This window comes from Gracilinanus agilis, chromosome 2 (assembly GCF_016433145.1).
Source record: "Gracilinanus agilis isolate LMUSP501 chromosome 2, AgileGrace, whole genome shotgun sequence".
NCBI classification, from domain to species: domain Eukaryota; kingdom Metazoa; phylum Chordata; class Mammalia; order Didelphimorphia; family Didelphidae; genus Gracilinanus; species Gracilinanus agilis.
Genome location: NC_058131.1, coordinates 721,782,332 through 721,799,395, shown reverse-complemented (window position 1 = coordinate 721,799,395; position 17,064 = coordinate 721,782,332). Strand labels below are relative to the sequence as shown.

Genomic DNA, 17,064 nt, shown 5'->3' with positions numbered 1-17,064 from the left:
GATAGATAGATAGATAGATAGATAGATAGATAGATAGATAGATAGATAGATAGATGATAGATAGATAGATGGATGGATGGATGGATGGATAGATGATGGATGAGATGGATGGATGGATAGATAGATGGATGGATGGATGGATGGATAGATAGATAGATAGATAGATAGATAGATAGATAGATAGATGGATAGATGGATGGATAGATGATGGATGAGATGGATAGGCAGATAAATAAAAAATAAATAGGTAGATAGATATTCAATATGAATGAGAAATATTATAATTAAGAAAGCTATAAGGAGGTCATGGTCCCTTGGCCTTTGGCCATGCTTAGACCACATCTGGAGATTTGTGTATAGCTCAGGGCATCAAAAGGACATCATGCAGCTGTATTGCATCCAGAAGACATGCAGAACGGGCAGCCATGAGTCCTTGTTCTTGTCCTATGATCCTATGGTGATCACTTATGGGATGTGGGGAAGTGTAGCCTAGAGAAGAGAAGAGCCTGATCTCCCAAGTGTCCAACTGTTTGAAGGACTGTCCTGCATGAGAGGGGTTAGTCTTGTTCTGCTTGGCTCCAGAGGGCAGAACAGGAGCAGCAAGTGAAAGTTAAGAAGGGGGAAATTTAAGCTTAATGTCAAGAAAAACTTCTCAACAATGAGAGTGTCCCTCAGTGGCATGGGCTACCTCTGGAGGTGGCAGCCTCCCCCCCACTGGTGGTCTCCAAGCAGAGGCTGGAAGGCCACTTGTTGAGGAGATTCTTTTTCAGGATGGAATTGGATTAGCTGGCTTCTGAGGTCCCTTTCAACTAAGATCCTCTGATCAGATTAAGAGAACAGAGAAGGAATATTAAGTTGATTCTAATCTTCTCTCTCGGGCTCTTGGCATGTGGGGGTGTGCATGGGCATTGCTGATAGCCATGTCTCAGAAAATGCCTCGTGTCCTTTTTGTATTCTCTCCAGCTCTGCCTCAATCGCCGTTGTCAGAATATCAGCGTGTTCGGGGTCCACGAATGTGCCACAAAGTGCCACGGGCGTGGAGTAAGTATCATGGAAACGTTTCTTATCCTCAGTCAGCGCCCCACCGGGCAATGACTGATCAATTTGTTACAGCTCTGGGATTAGAATCATTCACCAGTTGGCGTCTCCTCAACATTTTCTCCCAAATATATTAATATTCTGCAACCTTTATATCATATCGGAAATGAATGTGATTTTTACATAACAAAGAAAAATCTGATTGAGAAGCCGTTATCTTCTAAATTAACATTCAGTGATAGAGAAAAGGGGTTTTGTCACCCTCAAAACGATTTTAAGACTAACCGTCCTTCGTGAAGGGTTTCCCATTAACATTTCAAACAGAGTCGTTTCTTTCAGGCTCTGGCTGTCACAGGGTGTCAGAAGGGAAACCTTTCGAAAGGGATTCCTCTTGTTTTCAGAAGAAGCCTTTGGCAACCCTGTTTTATGGGCTGTTGGATGGATTTGAGCAAGAGGCGCTAGTTATTGCCGCTACAGAAGTCTTAGTGGCTTTAATTGTTGAAACCATAATTCGTTGTTCATGATGAGCTCGAGTGTCTCCGTATTCATCTCGATTTGCCAATGCCAGGCCTTCGTTGGCTTCCCAGAAGTATATCGAAAGCCCGCCCCGAATTCCGTTTGGCAGCAGGGAGACCTTTGCCGACGATGGCCGTGTACAAGGTGGCTTTTTTCCCATTGCGATGGCGTTGCAGCCTCTTGGGTTAATGGAAGAGTCTTAGCGATTCCATGGACTTTCTGGAGCCGGGGGTCTTCGAGATCATCCGATCCAGCCTCACTCACTCTACATGCTAGGAACCTGAGTCCCAGGTAGCGAAGGGGACTTGCTGAGATCACACACTAGTTCCTGGCAGAACAGGAAGCCGCCTCCCGATCTCTGAAGTCCCTGAGCTGGGAGGGAGCTCAGAAGCGGGCGCTTCTAACTCAGTCGTGGCCGCAGAATCTCCTCTGCCTCCTCTCCACGAAGTAGTCATAGAACAGCTCCTCGAAAACCTCCCGTGGAAGGAAGCCCCTTGTTCGCGCAGGCAGCCTGTTCCCCTCATCGTTAGGACCCTTTGCCGCCATCAAACCTACATCAACCTTTTTCTAACTCCCCCCAACCCCCATTATTCCTAGTTTTGTCTGGGGCCAAACAGAATAAGTGAGGCATTATGGTAGGGTGGAAAGAATGTGGGACACAGAGTCAAAGGACATGGATTCAAATCCTGGGTCTGCCACTGTGTGAATCTGCATAAGTCACTTAAACTCTAGGCCTCATTTTCTTCATCTGTAAAACAAAGGAGTTGGGCTTAAGGACCTTCCAGGACCCTTCCTGCTCAAGTTCATTTGCCTTTACAAACGGCAGACGTTCCAGTCCTTCGGGTCACCTATCCCATCTCGTCTTCTCGAGGCTGAACGTGGCCAGTTTTCCCAGTCCATCCTCAGATGTCACAGACTCAGTTCCTTCCCTATCCTCTGGTCAAGGGGCACCAAACATCATGGGGGGCCACTCCCTATGGACTCCCTCCTCAGATGATCCCATTCTTTATGTACATTTTATATCTCTCTACCCTTCTCCCTGCCTAAACCAGGGTTATCCTGGTAAATGTTTAACAACCAGCTCTCTGTGGTCACATAAGAGGTCATATAGCACAAAGCACTTTAAAAAGAACCCTTACCTTCTGGCTTAGAATTGGTACTAAATATCAGCTTCAAGGCAGAAGAACAGTAAGGGCAAGGTAATGAGGGTTAAGGGACTTGCCCAGGGTCACACACTCAATGCACTTTTTTTTAATTTTTTTTTAATTTTAAACTCTTAACTTCTGTATATTGACTTATAGGTGGAAGAGTGGTAAGGGTAGGCAATGGGGGTCAAGTGACTTGCCCAGGGTCACATAGCTGGGAAGTGTCTCAGGCCAGATTTGAACCCAGGACCTCCCGTCTCTAGGCCTGGCTCTCAATCCACTGAGCTACCCAGCTGCCCCCTTCAATGCACTTTTTTTTTATTTTTTTTTTAATTTTAAACCCTTAACTTCTGTGTATTGACTTATAGGTGGAAGATTGGTAAGGGTAGGCAATGGGGGTCAAGTGACTTGCCCAGGGTCACACAGCTGGGAAGTGTCTGAGGCCGGATTTGAACCTAGGACCTCCTGTCTCTAGGCCTGGCTCTCAATCCACTAAGCTACCCAGCTGCCCCTTCAATGCACTTTTAAGTTTAATCTTAATTACTAACATTTTCTCTATTTCTTTCCTAAGTATAAACAACCAACAGAATAATAAATCAAGCCCTGATTTGTTACTTTCTCAGAATTTCAAGGTATCAATAACTCTCTTGATGAAAATTTAACAATCAGCTGCTCTGAGCTTGTCCGAATTGGCTCTAGCACAGCTCTTCCCCAAATACCACCAATAGAATGTGAGCTTCTTAGCATAAATCATAGGACCATAGATTGATTGCTAGGAGAGGTCTTAGAGGACTTCATTTTAGAGATGAGGCAACTGAGATCCAGAAACTTTTAAGTGACTTACCCAGGATCACAGAGCTAGAAAGGGTTTCAGATAGAATGAGAACTTGGGTCTTCCTTCCAAGTTTAGTGCTTTAACACTACACTACCCAGCCTTTGTCATTAGGAAAGGGACCGTTTCATTTCTGTCCTCAAATCCCCATGGTCTGCCAGAGTGCCTCAGTTTCCTTCTCTGTAAAATAGGGATGCTAATGACAGCCCCAAACTCCCAGGACAATTGTGAGAATCAAATGAGATCATATTGGTAAAGCCAACTTTGCCAACCTTGAAGCACTAAGTAAATGTTGGCTTTTATTCTTTAATCAATCATTGATGCTGGGCAGTCGTGTCTCGGACCTGGGCAACAATCAACAATCCCTGTAAAGACCATCTAAAACTGGTAACAGGATGATCTGGCTGTCATTCGTGTCAGGCAATTGATGAACCTTTGATGGCCTTTAATAAATGATTAATTTATCATTATTTATTTATTTGTTTATTTATTTAATGTATTATTAGATTAGATTAATTCAATATATCATTAAATATTATTAAATAATACATTATTATTAATTAATTATTCTTGCCATAGAATTGCATATTTCTATATTCATATAATATATAACTAATTATAAATAAAAATTAATAAGCGACTTTAATAAATCTATTGTGGGCTGAACACGTCGGGCTTCTGCTAATTCCACAGTCAGACTTCTCCTCTAAAAATAAAATGAGGGATTCAGGCGCTTAAATGTAGCCGTGAAACAGCTTTAGCAAGTTTGTACCTCTACATCCATGAATGGACGATGTGGATGACTCAGAGGATCTCAGAGTCAGAGGCTGTGCTGTCCATGCGAGAATGGAAACTGAGGCACAGAGTAAGTGCTCTGTCCAAGACTCATTCTGCTTGTCTCCCAAGAACGGAAGGAAGGAGAGGCTCTAAGTGGGAGATATCAAGAAGCACATTTGTGTATTTATGGGCTCCCCAGTGATCAAAGCGAACCAAAGGCTGCCTCTTGAGGTAGTGAGCTCCCCGTCACTGGAGGTCATCAAGCCAAGACTGGTTGTCCATGGATAGAGGATTAGAGAAGGGATCCTAGGTCAGATTGAAGTTGGACTAGGTGTCTCTGTGATTCCCCAACACTGGGATTCTGATGGGGGAGAATCTGAGTCTGGGGGCTTTACACAGGCTACTCACGTTCTAAAGAGAAATTCCCCCTAAGCATTCACCCCATCTCTTTATTGCTCTCATTTTACTTGGCAGGTTTGCAACAGTAACAAGAATTGTCACTGTGAGGCCGACTGGGCCCCGCCATTCTGTGACAAACCAGGCTTTGGCGGGAGCATCGATAGCGGGCCCATCCGGCAAGCAGGTGAGCATTTGGGGGCTGCCATCGGCTCTTTCCAGCGTGCTCTCTCAGGAGCCCCTGGGGGGAGAGGGGGGTATCGGGAAAGATGCCTCCCATTTATGGTCGAGGAGCCCTGGGTTCAAATCTCATTTCTGTGTCAAACAGTCTCATAACTGTAGTAAAGGGAAGTCATTTAAGCCTTCTAGGCCTCAGTTTTTTCATCTGTAAAATGGGAATTCTAAACACTTCCTGTCCTGCTTCCCAGAGTTGTTCTCAGAGACTCTGCAGGTGTGGAGCCTAGCCTAGGTAAGTGCTCACGGCATTACTACACTCTGTGCCCAGGGCCATACAGGAGAAGGTGACGGAGAGCGAACTGGGGCCCGGCCTCTTGTGCCTCCGACTCCAGCAGGACATCCATCCAACTTCCGTGGGCCCTTCCGTGGGCCCTTCCGTGGGCCTCTGGCATCTGGGTGGCCGGCACAGGCTCGCTCGACACCCTTTTCCTGGACTTGATGGCAGTGAATGATGGGAGAATAGATGGAAGTTAAACCTGACTCTGAGACTAATTTATGAGCCGCACGCAGCGTGATTTACTAACTTCATTTCTGCAGGTTCCTCTCAGGTTGGCTCTGCTGTCGATGTCCCACTTTGGAGACATCCCGTATTTCATTCTAACGGCCTCCTGACAGAAGGCAAATGGGCTTTGTTTCAGATAAGCGAGGGCTGACCGTGGGCATCCTGGTGACGTTTCTCTGCCTCGGGGCGGCTGCCTTCGTCACCTATCTCAAGAGGAAAACTCTCATTCGCCTGCTGTTCACTAACAAAAAGACCAAGACGACCATCGAAAAACTCAGGTACCCCGAGCGGATCCGCTCTTGACCTTTCCTAGCAGTCAGCGGGAGGGACCTGCTCTGGGTCCTCCTGTGTTCAGCTGGCCTTTGAGGAGAGTCGTAAGGCGCCGAGAGTGTCCGGAGAGCACAAAGGGCCTGCAGAGCAGGCCAGACTGAGAGAATCTCTGAGCTGGAAGGGGCCCAAGGTCTACCCGGTCCCAAACCAGGGTCCCCTCAAAAACAAGGGGTCATCCGGTCTTGGTTCAAAGTCTTTTAGTAACGGGGAGCTCACCACCTCCCCAGGCAGGCCCTTTCCCATTTCAGAACCACTTTAGGAAGTGTTTCCACCACCCTAAACCTAAATTTCTTTCTTTGGGCCTCCCACCCATTGCTCCCAGTTCTGCCCTCTTGTTAGACATGTTGGCGGCTGGCCCTGCCTTCCCCATCCTCTGCATTTCCAGTTGGCATTGAAGGACCGAAGAAGAGAAAAGTCTGGGGGTCTAGGCGAGCCCTCTTCAGAAATGTAAACGGTTGTCATGAGCAGGGGGTGAGTCTTCTTCTGCTTGGTCCCCAATGGGCGAGGCTGGGAGCAATGCTTGGTGGAAAGGACAGAGAAAAGCTCAGCTCAAAGTAATACAAAGCTTCCTGACTTAAGAAGGCTGACTCAAAGGGCAGTGGGCTGCCCCGGGAGGCCTTCAAGCACGGCCTGGACAGCCACTCCTTGGAAGGTCCTGGGCTCCGTCTTGGAGGCCTCCGGCAGAGATGTAGGCCCCCTCCTCGCTCCCCTGGCTGTAGCAGGGGCTCTTGGCCAGGTAGGCATTGGGCTAGTGCTGGGATTCTGAGGCTGGCACTCTCGGGGGAGCTTCTCCTCCTGGGGAAGGAGACGATGACCCTTACTGGGAGGTCCCAGGCATCCGGGTGGCCTCTGTGTCTCTTCAGGCCAGCGGGCTTCTTCATCACCCTGAAGTGCTCTCTTCAGTCCCAGCTGTGGCGATGGCTCCTTCCTTGTCCCCCCCCCCCCAATTACCAGGTGACTAGCGCAGAAACAAGCCTGCTTCCTTGGATTCAGCTCGTCGGGTTGGGTTCTTCACGCCCTTTAATTAATTGGGTGTCAAAAATACACAGGGCCGGGTCGGCCTCACTTTCTCATTTGTTTGAGATCTTTTCCTCACCAGAAATGGCCTTTGATCCAAGCCCAGCGGAGGCAGAGCAAGCCTCCATCTCGGGGTCATCACTGCTTAAGCGCCGGCTTCCTTAACATAGGCTCTTGGGAGAGGGGAAGCTGTGTTCGCAGGCATTGCAAGAACTAATTTAACAGCCTGGTGGCTTCCCCCAAATCGATGTTTATTTTTAATCCTGGAAGAGGGGGAGGTCGCTTTTACTTTGCGTGTTTGCCACACCGGAGCAAGGAAAGGGGAGAAAAACCCTTCCGAGCAGATCCGAAGGAGACCTTGGGAGGACTCGCTCTGGGAAGCTTCTGATGGGTGCTGACAGTCCCTGTGTTCCAGGTGTGTGAGTCCTGCTCGGCCATCCGGAGTCGTGGAACCCAACCGTGCTCGGACCACAAACCTCAGCCACGGTCTGCTCAGAAAGCCCCCCGCCACAAACACACCAAAGGTGAGTGAGGGCACCAAGGGCGCTGGGCACGGCCAGGCTCAGACCGAGCAGAAAGGAGGTCCGAGGACCATGTGGATGTCACCACCAGCGGGGATGTTGTTGGGGTGGGGAGAGGAAAGAAAAGAGAAATAAATTCTGCACTTATATAGTACCTTCTACATGCCAGGCACTCTGTGAAACACCATTCCCAGATTATTTCATTTTATCCTAATAACAACATGGGGGGGGGCTCTTATTATCCCATTTTATAGTTAAGGAAACTGAGGCAAACTTAGGTGAGGTGACTTTCCTAGAATCACATGACTAGTGAGTTCTGAGGCTGGATTTGAACCCAGGTCTTTCTGACTGCAGGCCCAGTGCTCTAACCACACACCCCACCTTCCTGTTTCGAAGGTACTCAAGTCTTGTTAGCCCTCAAGACCCCTCAATCCTCACACAGAATCAGTGGCCCCTGATTTCATACAGAATCGCCCCAAGTTTTCAGCATGTAAAGTGCAGAGGTAGCCTCCGTATTAGGAAGATTTCTCTGGAGCCTCATCTTCAGACCACACTGCTGTGGGACTCCTCTCCGTGCCCCCCGCAATGCTCTAGGACCATCAAAAGGCAGAGAGGGGGCAGGCTTGCATGGGCAGAGTAAGTTTCCTCATCCAAGCATCCCCTGGACCATCGAAATGGCATCTGCCATCCCTAGCCCCGGCCTTCTTCCTAAGTATTCCCATAACCCATCATTCTGACTGAAGTTACCATAAGGCTCTGGGCTCGGGGAAGGGCACCCCAAGACCCTGGAATGTCCGATCTTGATTTAGAAGGTCTGCAGGTCGAGGGATCAGCCACTGATCTTTCTGGAAACGAGGAGTCAAACTCAGGATCCTAACAGAGAGGGAGGAGCAGGGAAGGAAGCCCTAAGTCAGGCTCGGCTCTAACTTGGTGGCGGGTGGGGAGCGGGAGAAGGAGCTAAGCAGGTGACGTTCGGGACTCACCCTGCTTGGCTAATCGTGTCCTACAACCAACATTTATTAACCCCCAACTGTGCCGGACACTAAACGCTGGAGAACCAAAGCAAAAATGGAGCAGCGCCTGCCCTTAAGGAACAAGACGATTTGAGGGAAAAGAGCACGAACAACTCAAGAAAGACTTCCCTGAGGAGGTGGCCAGGGGGCTGAGCCTTCTAGGAAGGCCAGGATTATAAAAGAGAAAGATGAAAGCGGAAAGGAGGCTTGTGTAGGCAAAGGCATGGGAGTGAGAAAAGGAATTCAGAATTCGGGGAACAAAAGTAGGTCAATTGAGCTGGAATATTAATGTGTGGAGGGGAAGAAGACTCTGAGGCTGCAAGAATAGGCAAGAACCAGGTTGTGAAGGACTCCAGCTGCCTACCTGAGAATTTTTTATTTTAACCCAGAAGTAATAGGGAGCCACTGACCATCTCTAAGCAAGAGACTGATGTAGTCAAACCTGCTGTAAGAAATTTATCTTGGCAGCTAAGTGAAGGATGGATCAGGAAGGGAAAGGCTGGAAGAAATCATCCCAAGAAGCATGAATGGGAACATTCAGGGACTCACCTGGGGCTCTCTTTAGCAACCACACTCTTAATTAAAAAGGTTTCCCCAGGGGGCAGCTGGGTGGCTCATTGGATTGAGAGTCAGGCTCAGAGATGGGAGGTCCTGGATTCCAATCTGGCCTCAGACACTTCTCAGCTATATGACCCTGGGCAAGTCACTTGATCCCCATTGCCCACCCTTACCACTCTTCTGCCTTAGAGTATTGATTCCAAGATGGAAGGTGAGAGTTTTTAAATAAACAAACAAATAAATAAAAAGGTTTCCCTAAGAGTGAGGAATAGTGTGCTCATGAGAGAAGCCCCAACTTCCTTCAAAGCACAGCTCAGTTGCCCCCTTCCTCTCCTGGTTGTTGGTTCTTTCTCGTGTGGGCGTCCGCAGTCCTTGTGACGTTTTGGGGTATTAAAGCTGTTCAAACTGATCTGAGGCTTGGGAAGGCCCTGCAGTTACTCACATGGGCGCATGTCCCATTCCCCACCTCCAACAGAATGGAAGCACCACAAGGTCAGGCAGGAACTGTTTGGGTTTTGTCCTGCGATGCTCAGCACCTTGGACAGTGCCCGGCTTGTAGCTCATGGTGATTGTGTTTGTTAAGGGTTATTTTTAATTTATTTATTGCAAATGTTGTTGAATCGAATGCCAACTTAATAGGCCCTTCATCCAATTTGGGACATCACCATCGGCTCAAGAGCCGACAGGAAAGAGAGGGTGGGGTCATCCAGAAGAGGCCTGGCCTTGGCCTGGCAGAAAGCAAAAATCTTGCCTAGTGACCGTACATCCAGGAGAAACCACAACGTTATTAAATTCTACGACCTTAAATGATATCGAGTCAATAAACTGCCCAGCCTTGGCCCAATCCCCAAATTAGGACGGATTATAAAGATGGTTCTATCCAAGGTCTGAATCTCAGTGTATCTTTGGCCAAATGTTTGAGGCTGTTTAAAACTGACAGCAGAGCATGGAAGCAAGACCTCTGGGCTTGGATTCTCCAGAGCAGTCTCTTGGCTGACTGTGTGGCTTTGGACAAGTGATTTGCCCTCTCTTGGTCCCGGATCTATAAAATGAAGGGATTGGACTTGACTTCTGAGTTGGTCCATTCCAACTCTTAAGTCTATGATAATTACCCAAAACCCACCCTAGCTACCTTCTAGCCTGAAAACACAAGTTTAAGAAACTTCCCACTGTGAGAGTCATCCGTACCTGAACCAGAAAATGAGTTTTTAATGGGGGAACGTGGCCTTTCCTGGATGATGTCAACCTCCAAAGGGCCAGAATAGCCACCAAACAGCCTTAGTTTCCTTTTTAAAATGCTCTTGGCTACCCGTGAGCTCATCTCTTTATTCTTCTTAAACCTTTCTTAGGCTTCCAGCCTGGGCCACCTCAGTGGTTCTGTACACATCACTGTTTCCTTCTATTTTCTTTTAATTGACTTCCGAGCTCCAAGAGGTGCCTCCCAGCTCTGATTCCATTCCGTTCTGTCCGTGAACACTGTGCAAGTTGAGGCCAGAGACACAAAGACATAAATCGGTCACTCAACAAGCATTTCTTAAGGGCCCATTTCTTAAGGTGCCAGAATAGGATCTGGGAGTCCAAAGGCAGAGTCAAAGCTGCCCCAGCTCTGGCCATCCTCACACTCTCTTCTGCTCAAATCACTCAATCCACAAGGCATCGGCAGCGCTGCGTGCCAGACCCTGTGTGAGGGGCGAGAGACGAATGAATGTGGGAGGCTGCTCACAGCGCAGCACCTCACGCCTCTCATGGGGGCCAGCGGACACCTGCCTACCCTTTGGGCTGAACTACTGCAATAGCTGCTGGCAGGTCGGCCTGCCCCAAGGCTCTCCCCATTCCTTTCCTGCTTCCTAAAGCAGAGCTCTGATCTTCCCCCTTATTCAATAAACTCCAGTAGCTGCCTGTCAGCTGCTCAAAGCCCTTCACAACCTGCCCCCACTCACCTTTCCAGTCTTTTTACACTGTCTCTGCACCCCAATGCACACATTCTTTTTCTCTGTCTGTCTGTCTCCTTCTCTCGTTCTCTCTCTCTTCTCTTCTTTCTTGCTCTCTGTCTCCTCCTCTCATTTCTCTCTCTCCCTCTCCCCTCCCTGTTTTTCCCCTCTCCCTCTCCTCTCTGTCTCTCTTTCTCTCCCTCTGTCTCTCTTTATGTGTCGCAGTCTCTATATCTGTCTTTATCTGTCTCTGTATCTGGATCTGTGTCTGTCTGTCTCTGTCTGTCTGTCCGGCTCTCTCCCTCTCTCCCCTTCCCCTTCCCCTCCAGGGACATTGGTCTCCTTGCTATTCCTTGAATAGGGCATTCCTCTCCTGACTCCAGGCACTGTAACTGGCTGTCCTGCAGACCTAGAATGTTCTCCCTCCTTGGCTCCATCTCCTGACTTTACTTGTAAAGTTTATAACTTTATAATCTTAAAAGTTTATAAAATTGTAAGTTTATAAAATTCTTAGCACAGTGCCTGGCACATAGCAGGTACATGACAGACATATATTCCTGTCTCTTTTCTCCCCTGGCTTCCTTTCTGTCCCAGCTAAAGTCACCTCTTCTTTTTTTTTAAATTTTAAACCCTTAACTTCTGTGTATTGACTTACAGGTAGAAGATTGGTAAGGGTAGGCAATGGGGGTCAAGTGACTTGCCCAGGGTCACACAGCTGGGAAGTGTCTGAGGCCGGATTTGAACCTAGGACCTCCTGTCTCTAGGCCTGGCTCTCAATCCACTGAGCTACCCAGCTGCCCCCTAAAAGTCACCTCTTCTCCAGAAAGCCTTCCCCAGTCTTCCTTCATTCTGGTTCCTTCTCTTGATCCCTCCCCAGTTTATTCTTTACAAAGCTTGTTTGTTTGCACCCAGTCATTTGCATGTTGTCTCCCCCATTAGACTGTGAGGTCCTTGAAAGTAGGGACTGTCTTTTGCCTTTCTTTATATCTCTAGAGGTTAGCACAGTGCCTGGCACACAATAGGTGTTTAATAAATGTTGGTCTAGAGCAGGGGTTCCCAAACTTTTTTGGCCTGCCGCCCCCTTTCCAAAAAAATATTACTTAGCGCCCTGGAAATTAATTTTTAAAATTTTAATAGCAATTAATAGGAAAGATAAATGCACCCGTGGCCATCACCGCCCCCCCCAGATCGCTGCAGCACCCACCAGGGGGCAGTGGCGCCCACTTTGGGAATCACTGGTCTAGATTCTCAGAGAAGGAAGCCTAAGAAAAGCTTAAGAAGAATAGATAGATAAATTCGTGGGTGATCAATAGCATTTAAAAAAGGAAACTAAGGATGTTTACAGGACATTCTGTCCCTTTGAAGGGTGACACCTCCCAGGAAATGTCACATTCTCCCATGATAAACATTTTCTGGGACATGAGACAGCATAGATGTCTTCAGAGATATATTCAAGGTTTCTCAGGGCTCTGGGGGCAACCTTACTGAAGGGGAATAGACTTCCTTTATTCAACATGTTAGCTTTCAAGCACCCACTATACAACAAACCAGCTACTCACACTGGTGACTTTTAAATCTTAAATGGAATCATTTCCACAATAAAGCAAAAGAAATAATAACCTCACAGCTCCTCATATATGGAAGGAAATGCAAATACAATTACTGTATAAAGCTGGGGCATACTCTCCCACCATTGCATTCAGTATGCATGGGGGAGAGTGAGCACACCCTTGCAGAAACTTGGCAAGGAAATGCAAAAGGAAGGATGGAAAACTGGCATGCTCAAGATATCTCACAATTCTGGATCGCAGACTTCAGAGTCATTAGTCCATTCAAGAACATCTGCATGGCCCAAATTTGCTTCTCTGTGAACTGCTTCTCTGACATTCCTCACCAATGTCTGTCTGGTTTTACTCTCAAATAAAAGAAGCATTTAGAAAGTCTTTCCCACCTTTAAAAGGGTATTGGAAAAGCATCACACTACTGACTTAGCTAGCTATTGCTTTTAATCCATAGATCTGCTGAGTGAATCAGGCTGGCTCTTTGGTCAATAGATTCAAGTTCAGCTAACTCTTCACTCATGGGTGGGCATCACCATCTAATCAGATTGTGCCATGCAAAGCTCATAGCAAAAGAGCTCTGGTTGGATCTTGGGAAAAGAAAAAGAAATCTAATCCAGTTACATCTCAACATTGCTTTCTATACAGCAAAGCAGCTACAAATCCTGTCTCTCCTATTTCTGCTTTTCCTTTTCAGAGACAGCAGCCAAGGGCACGAGGAATTTCTAAGGGGTTTCACTTCTCTCCAACTCTAGGTGGTACAAAAGCACAATAGATGAACCAGAAACTCTTTCCAATATAGCAAAGCAGATGTAGTTTTCATTTAGCCAATAAGAAACCAGTAGCCAAATCTCGTTGGGTTTTTTAGTGGAATATTCTTGCTGTTGGTTTCTTTAAAAGTGAGGCTAATTTCTTTAAATAGCTCTAATTAGCTTTATTACAGCTGATTTTGAACCATCTGCTGACTTTTTTTCAACCTCTTTATCACATACTTAAAAATCAGAGCCCCTTGGTGTTCAGTGGTTCATCTGTTATTAGGTAAAAACTCAACAAATGTCTCCTTTGGAATAACCTTTATTTAATCATCTCTTGTTCACCATGTGTATTTTTTTAGTTTGTGAATTTTACTTTAAGTCTTTTTATTGTCACAAGCAAGTGAAGAACCACAGTGCCTTGCAGCTCTAGTTACCATTAATCAGTTCTCAAAATATGCCTCTATCACAGACTTTCTTCCAAAAACTCTCTCTTTTTAAAAAATTTAATAAAACCCTTACTTTCTGTCTTGTAGTCAATACTGTGTATTGGTTCCAAGGCAGAAGAGTGGCAAGGGTAGGCAATGGGGGTCAAGTGACTTGCCCAAGTTCACACAGCTGGTAAGTGTCTGAGGTCAGATTTGAACCTAGGACCTCTCATCTCTAGGCCTGGCTCTCAATACACTGAGATACCCAGCTGCCCCCCCCAAAACTCTCTCTTAATACTAACTTTTATCAGTTTTTAATAAATAGAAGTGATTTCTCTGATGTCATTGAACTATTCACATACAAACAAGGCATCATTCTACATCCTTTACATGAGAATTTAAGTCTTTATGTTTATATCCATTTTCAGCCCCATTCTCCTCTAATCTGATCTGTGTTTTCAGTAATTTTTTTTACTAACGTTGTTTTCCTATTCCTATCACATACAACTGTTCATCTATAACAGTGTCAATACATGAAAGCCTTTCCACGGTGATTTAATCATTTTCTTTATGCAAAAGTACTTTTTCTACCCCCTTTCAGAATTACATTGATCCATAAGAGTGCTAGCAGTACCTTAAAGGAATAGTACCTTATACAAAGATACAAGTGAAACATTTCCTGCCCTCAGAGAGCTTATATTCTACTAGAATCTAGGATTCTGGGATTTGGTGACTAAATCCATGTTACCCTTTTCTTCTACTAGATTATATGCCCTTCCAACTTTCTGGGGGCTAAGAGGAAGGGAGAGTCCTAGTCTCTTTTATTTCTCTGTTATCCTTGTATCATCTTTGTCAACCCGATCTGGACCTTCTGGGATAGAGTGTACACAATATTGCAGGTGGCCTGTCCCACAGAATATCTAAAGACAGGATATTGATTTCTCTTTATTTTCTAATATAATTCTAAAAATTGGGGTGGTTACCTACACTGCTGCCCCCACAGGGCAGGCCATTGTAAAAATAGAGCTTTGGAAACCTTAAAGAAACAGGAAAACCTGAGTACAAATTCCCCAAAGTCCCCAATCTTCCATTATCCTTTTTTAGACTCAATACTGAACAGATGCCTACAGGGCACAGACTGCAGGGAATGAGAGTTTCCAAAGTCATGATCTGGTGAGCATGATGTGGGTCATGTTTTCCTACCTCTCTTTCTTCCATATTCACTGAAACCCAACTCCTCTCTGATCCTAGGTAATCACTCCCACCTCCTATTGCCTTACATTAACAATGTCACCCTAATTTTGTTTGTGAAGGAGAATTGCAGAAGATTACCAAAGTATCAGAATATCGACATCAGCAACCCAGTGAAGACCCTCGACTCTTCATTGCCCTTTCATCAGGGGCCAAGTCATCAGAACGTGCCCGTGAGACCCCTGCCAGCCAACCCTCCAATCAGGCAGACCCAGGTATGCCCACTCTGGTGATTATATTTCATTATTTCTAAAACTGAGAAGTTAATGTAATACTATCTTGTGTACATCGGGCCGGTTTCCACTGAGCTTGCAAACAGGTTGCCATTTTATCCTCGATTCATATTTTTTCTTTTATTTCTGCTCCTACAGTCTCAGGTTATCCTGATTAGGACATTTGCTAGTTTGCAGGGTTGCATTAGGGATTTTGGGTCATTTGGGGTGAAAACTGGTCTCCGTCAACCAACATTTGTTAAACACCAACTGTCTGCCGAGCACCGGGCCAGCTGCAAAGTAGACACAGAAAATTTAGATAAGGATTGACACGGGAGGTCCAGAGATGAGACCCAAACCCAAATCACTATAACATATGATCTCCCACAGTGAGTGAGTTAGCGAGTGGCAAGGACAGGGCTGAGTGAGGTCTGGGGAGATTGGGAAAGGCTTCGGTCCAAATAAAGACAATGAATGCCTATTGAGCCTCTGTGCCCAGGACCCCCATGCTAGGTCCTGACAACATAAAGGCAAAAAATGAAAAGAAATCCTTTCTCTCAAGGAGCTCACACTCTATTGGGGGACTAAAATGTGAACACAGGAAAATATGATGGAGAGTTGAGAGTGAAGAGGGCAGAGGAGAGATTCAGCTCCAGCGCCACCCTGATCATGCTGCTCCTTGGGTAGAGGCTCCCTACTAAAATCCTAAGGTGGACCTCCAAGTCTGTGCTCATCTGAATCTTCTAACTGGCCACCATCTTTCCTGGAGTCACTTCCACCCCCTGCCCCCTCTCTGGCTGGCAAACCCACACTGCCTATTACTCTCCCAATCCCAGAAATGCTTCATCACTGGCAGCCTGAGAATGAACCATATCCCCTCCCGTTCTCCATCCTCTGTTCTCTCCTCCGCATCCTCCTCACCCACCCCTACCCCTCCCGCACCCCACTCCAACAGCACCCAAAGGGTCCTACCTCACATTTTCCTGAGGGAAGAGATCATTCTCAAAGGTCCTTCTACCCTTCCCTTCATCTTGATCACTTCGACATCATCCTCCACTCTTTCCTCATTCCTCCAGTCTCTGATAAGGAGGTTGCTCTTCTCACCTCTCCATGGAACATTGATCCAGTCTCCCTCTGTCTTCTCCACACTCTAATCCTCAATCTCTGCCTCTTTTCTGGTTCTTTCTTGGCTATCTTCAAATATGCCAGTCTTCTCCCCTCTCCTGCTCCAACCACTGGCCCCCATCATCATCTCAAACTATCCTCTTACATCTCTCTTCTCCATGAAGTAAAGCTAGCTGCACTTGTTGCCTCCGCTTCCTTCTCGAGTCAGACTCGATCAGTTAACTGGAACTGCTCCTTCTAACTTACCATTGATCTCTTCATTACCAAAACAGATGATCTTTTCTCAGACCTAATCCTTCTTGGCCTCTGCCGACTGCCCTTTCCTCCTGTCTATTGTCTCCTCTCTGGGTTTTGATGGCACATCTCTCTGATTTTTCTTCATATCTGGGTCAAACTGCTCCTTCTTAGTTACCTTTTCTGACTCCTCATCAAATCAAAACCCCTAATCATGGCTTTCCCCAAGGCTCTATCTTGCATCATCTTCTCTTCTCTCTTTCCACTCTGATCTGGGAACCTCATCCATTCCCAGGAACTTAATCTGTTTCTCTCTTCAGACTCTCAACTTCAACCTCTCTCTGATCTTCAGTCCACATTTGTTACTGTTCAATTGTTTCCATGTCCTGACTCCTCGTAACGCCGCTAGGGGGTTTCCTGGCAAAGACACTGGAGTGGTTCGCCATTTCCTTCCCCAGCTCATCTTTCAGTAGAGGAAACTGTCAAACAGGGTGAAGTGACTTACTCAGGATTGCCTAGCTAGTAGTAAGTGTCTGAGGCTGGATTTGAACTCAGATGAGAGAAAGAGAGAGAGAAAGAAAGAAAGAAAGAAAGAAAGAAAGAAAGAAAGAAAGAAAGAAAGAAAGAAAGAAAGAAAGAAAGAAAGAAAGAAAGAAAGAAAGAAAGAAAGAAAGAAAGAAAGAAAGAAAG

The 17,064-nt window shown here is 46.4% G+C and overlaps 1 protein-coding gene across 1 annotated transcript in view; it reads left to right on the top strand.

Annotated features, from left to right (window-relative positions):
- ADAM12 (ADAM metallopeptidase domain 12) overlaps positions 1-17,064 on the top strand; it is a 377,713-nt gene that overhangs the window by 351,430 nt on the left and 9,219 nt on the right. The window contains exons 18-23 of the mRNA XM_044660350.1: positions 336-457; positions 964-1,041; positions 4,783-4,891; positions 5,580-5,721; positions 7,206-7,314; positions 14,866-15,018. Coding sequence (XP_044516285.1) covers positions 336-457; positions 964-1,041; positions 4,783-4,891; positions 5,580-5,721; positions 7,206-7,314; positions 14,866-15,018 — 713 coding nt within the window. The remainder of the gene's footprint in view (positions 1-335; positions 458-963; positions 1,042-4,782; positions 4,892-5,579; positions 5,722-7,205; positions 7,315-14,865; positions 15,019-17,064) is intronic.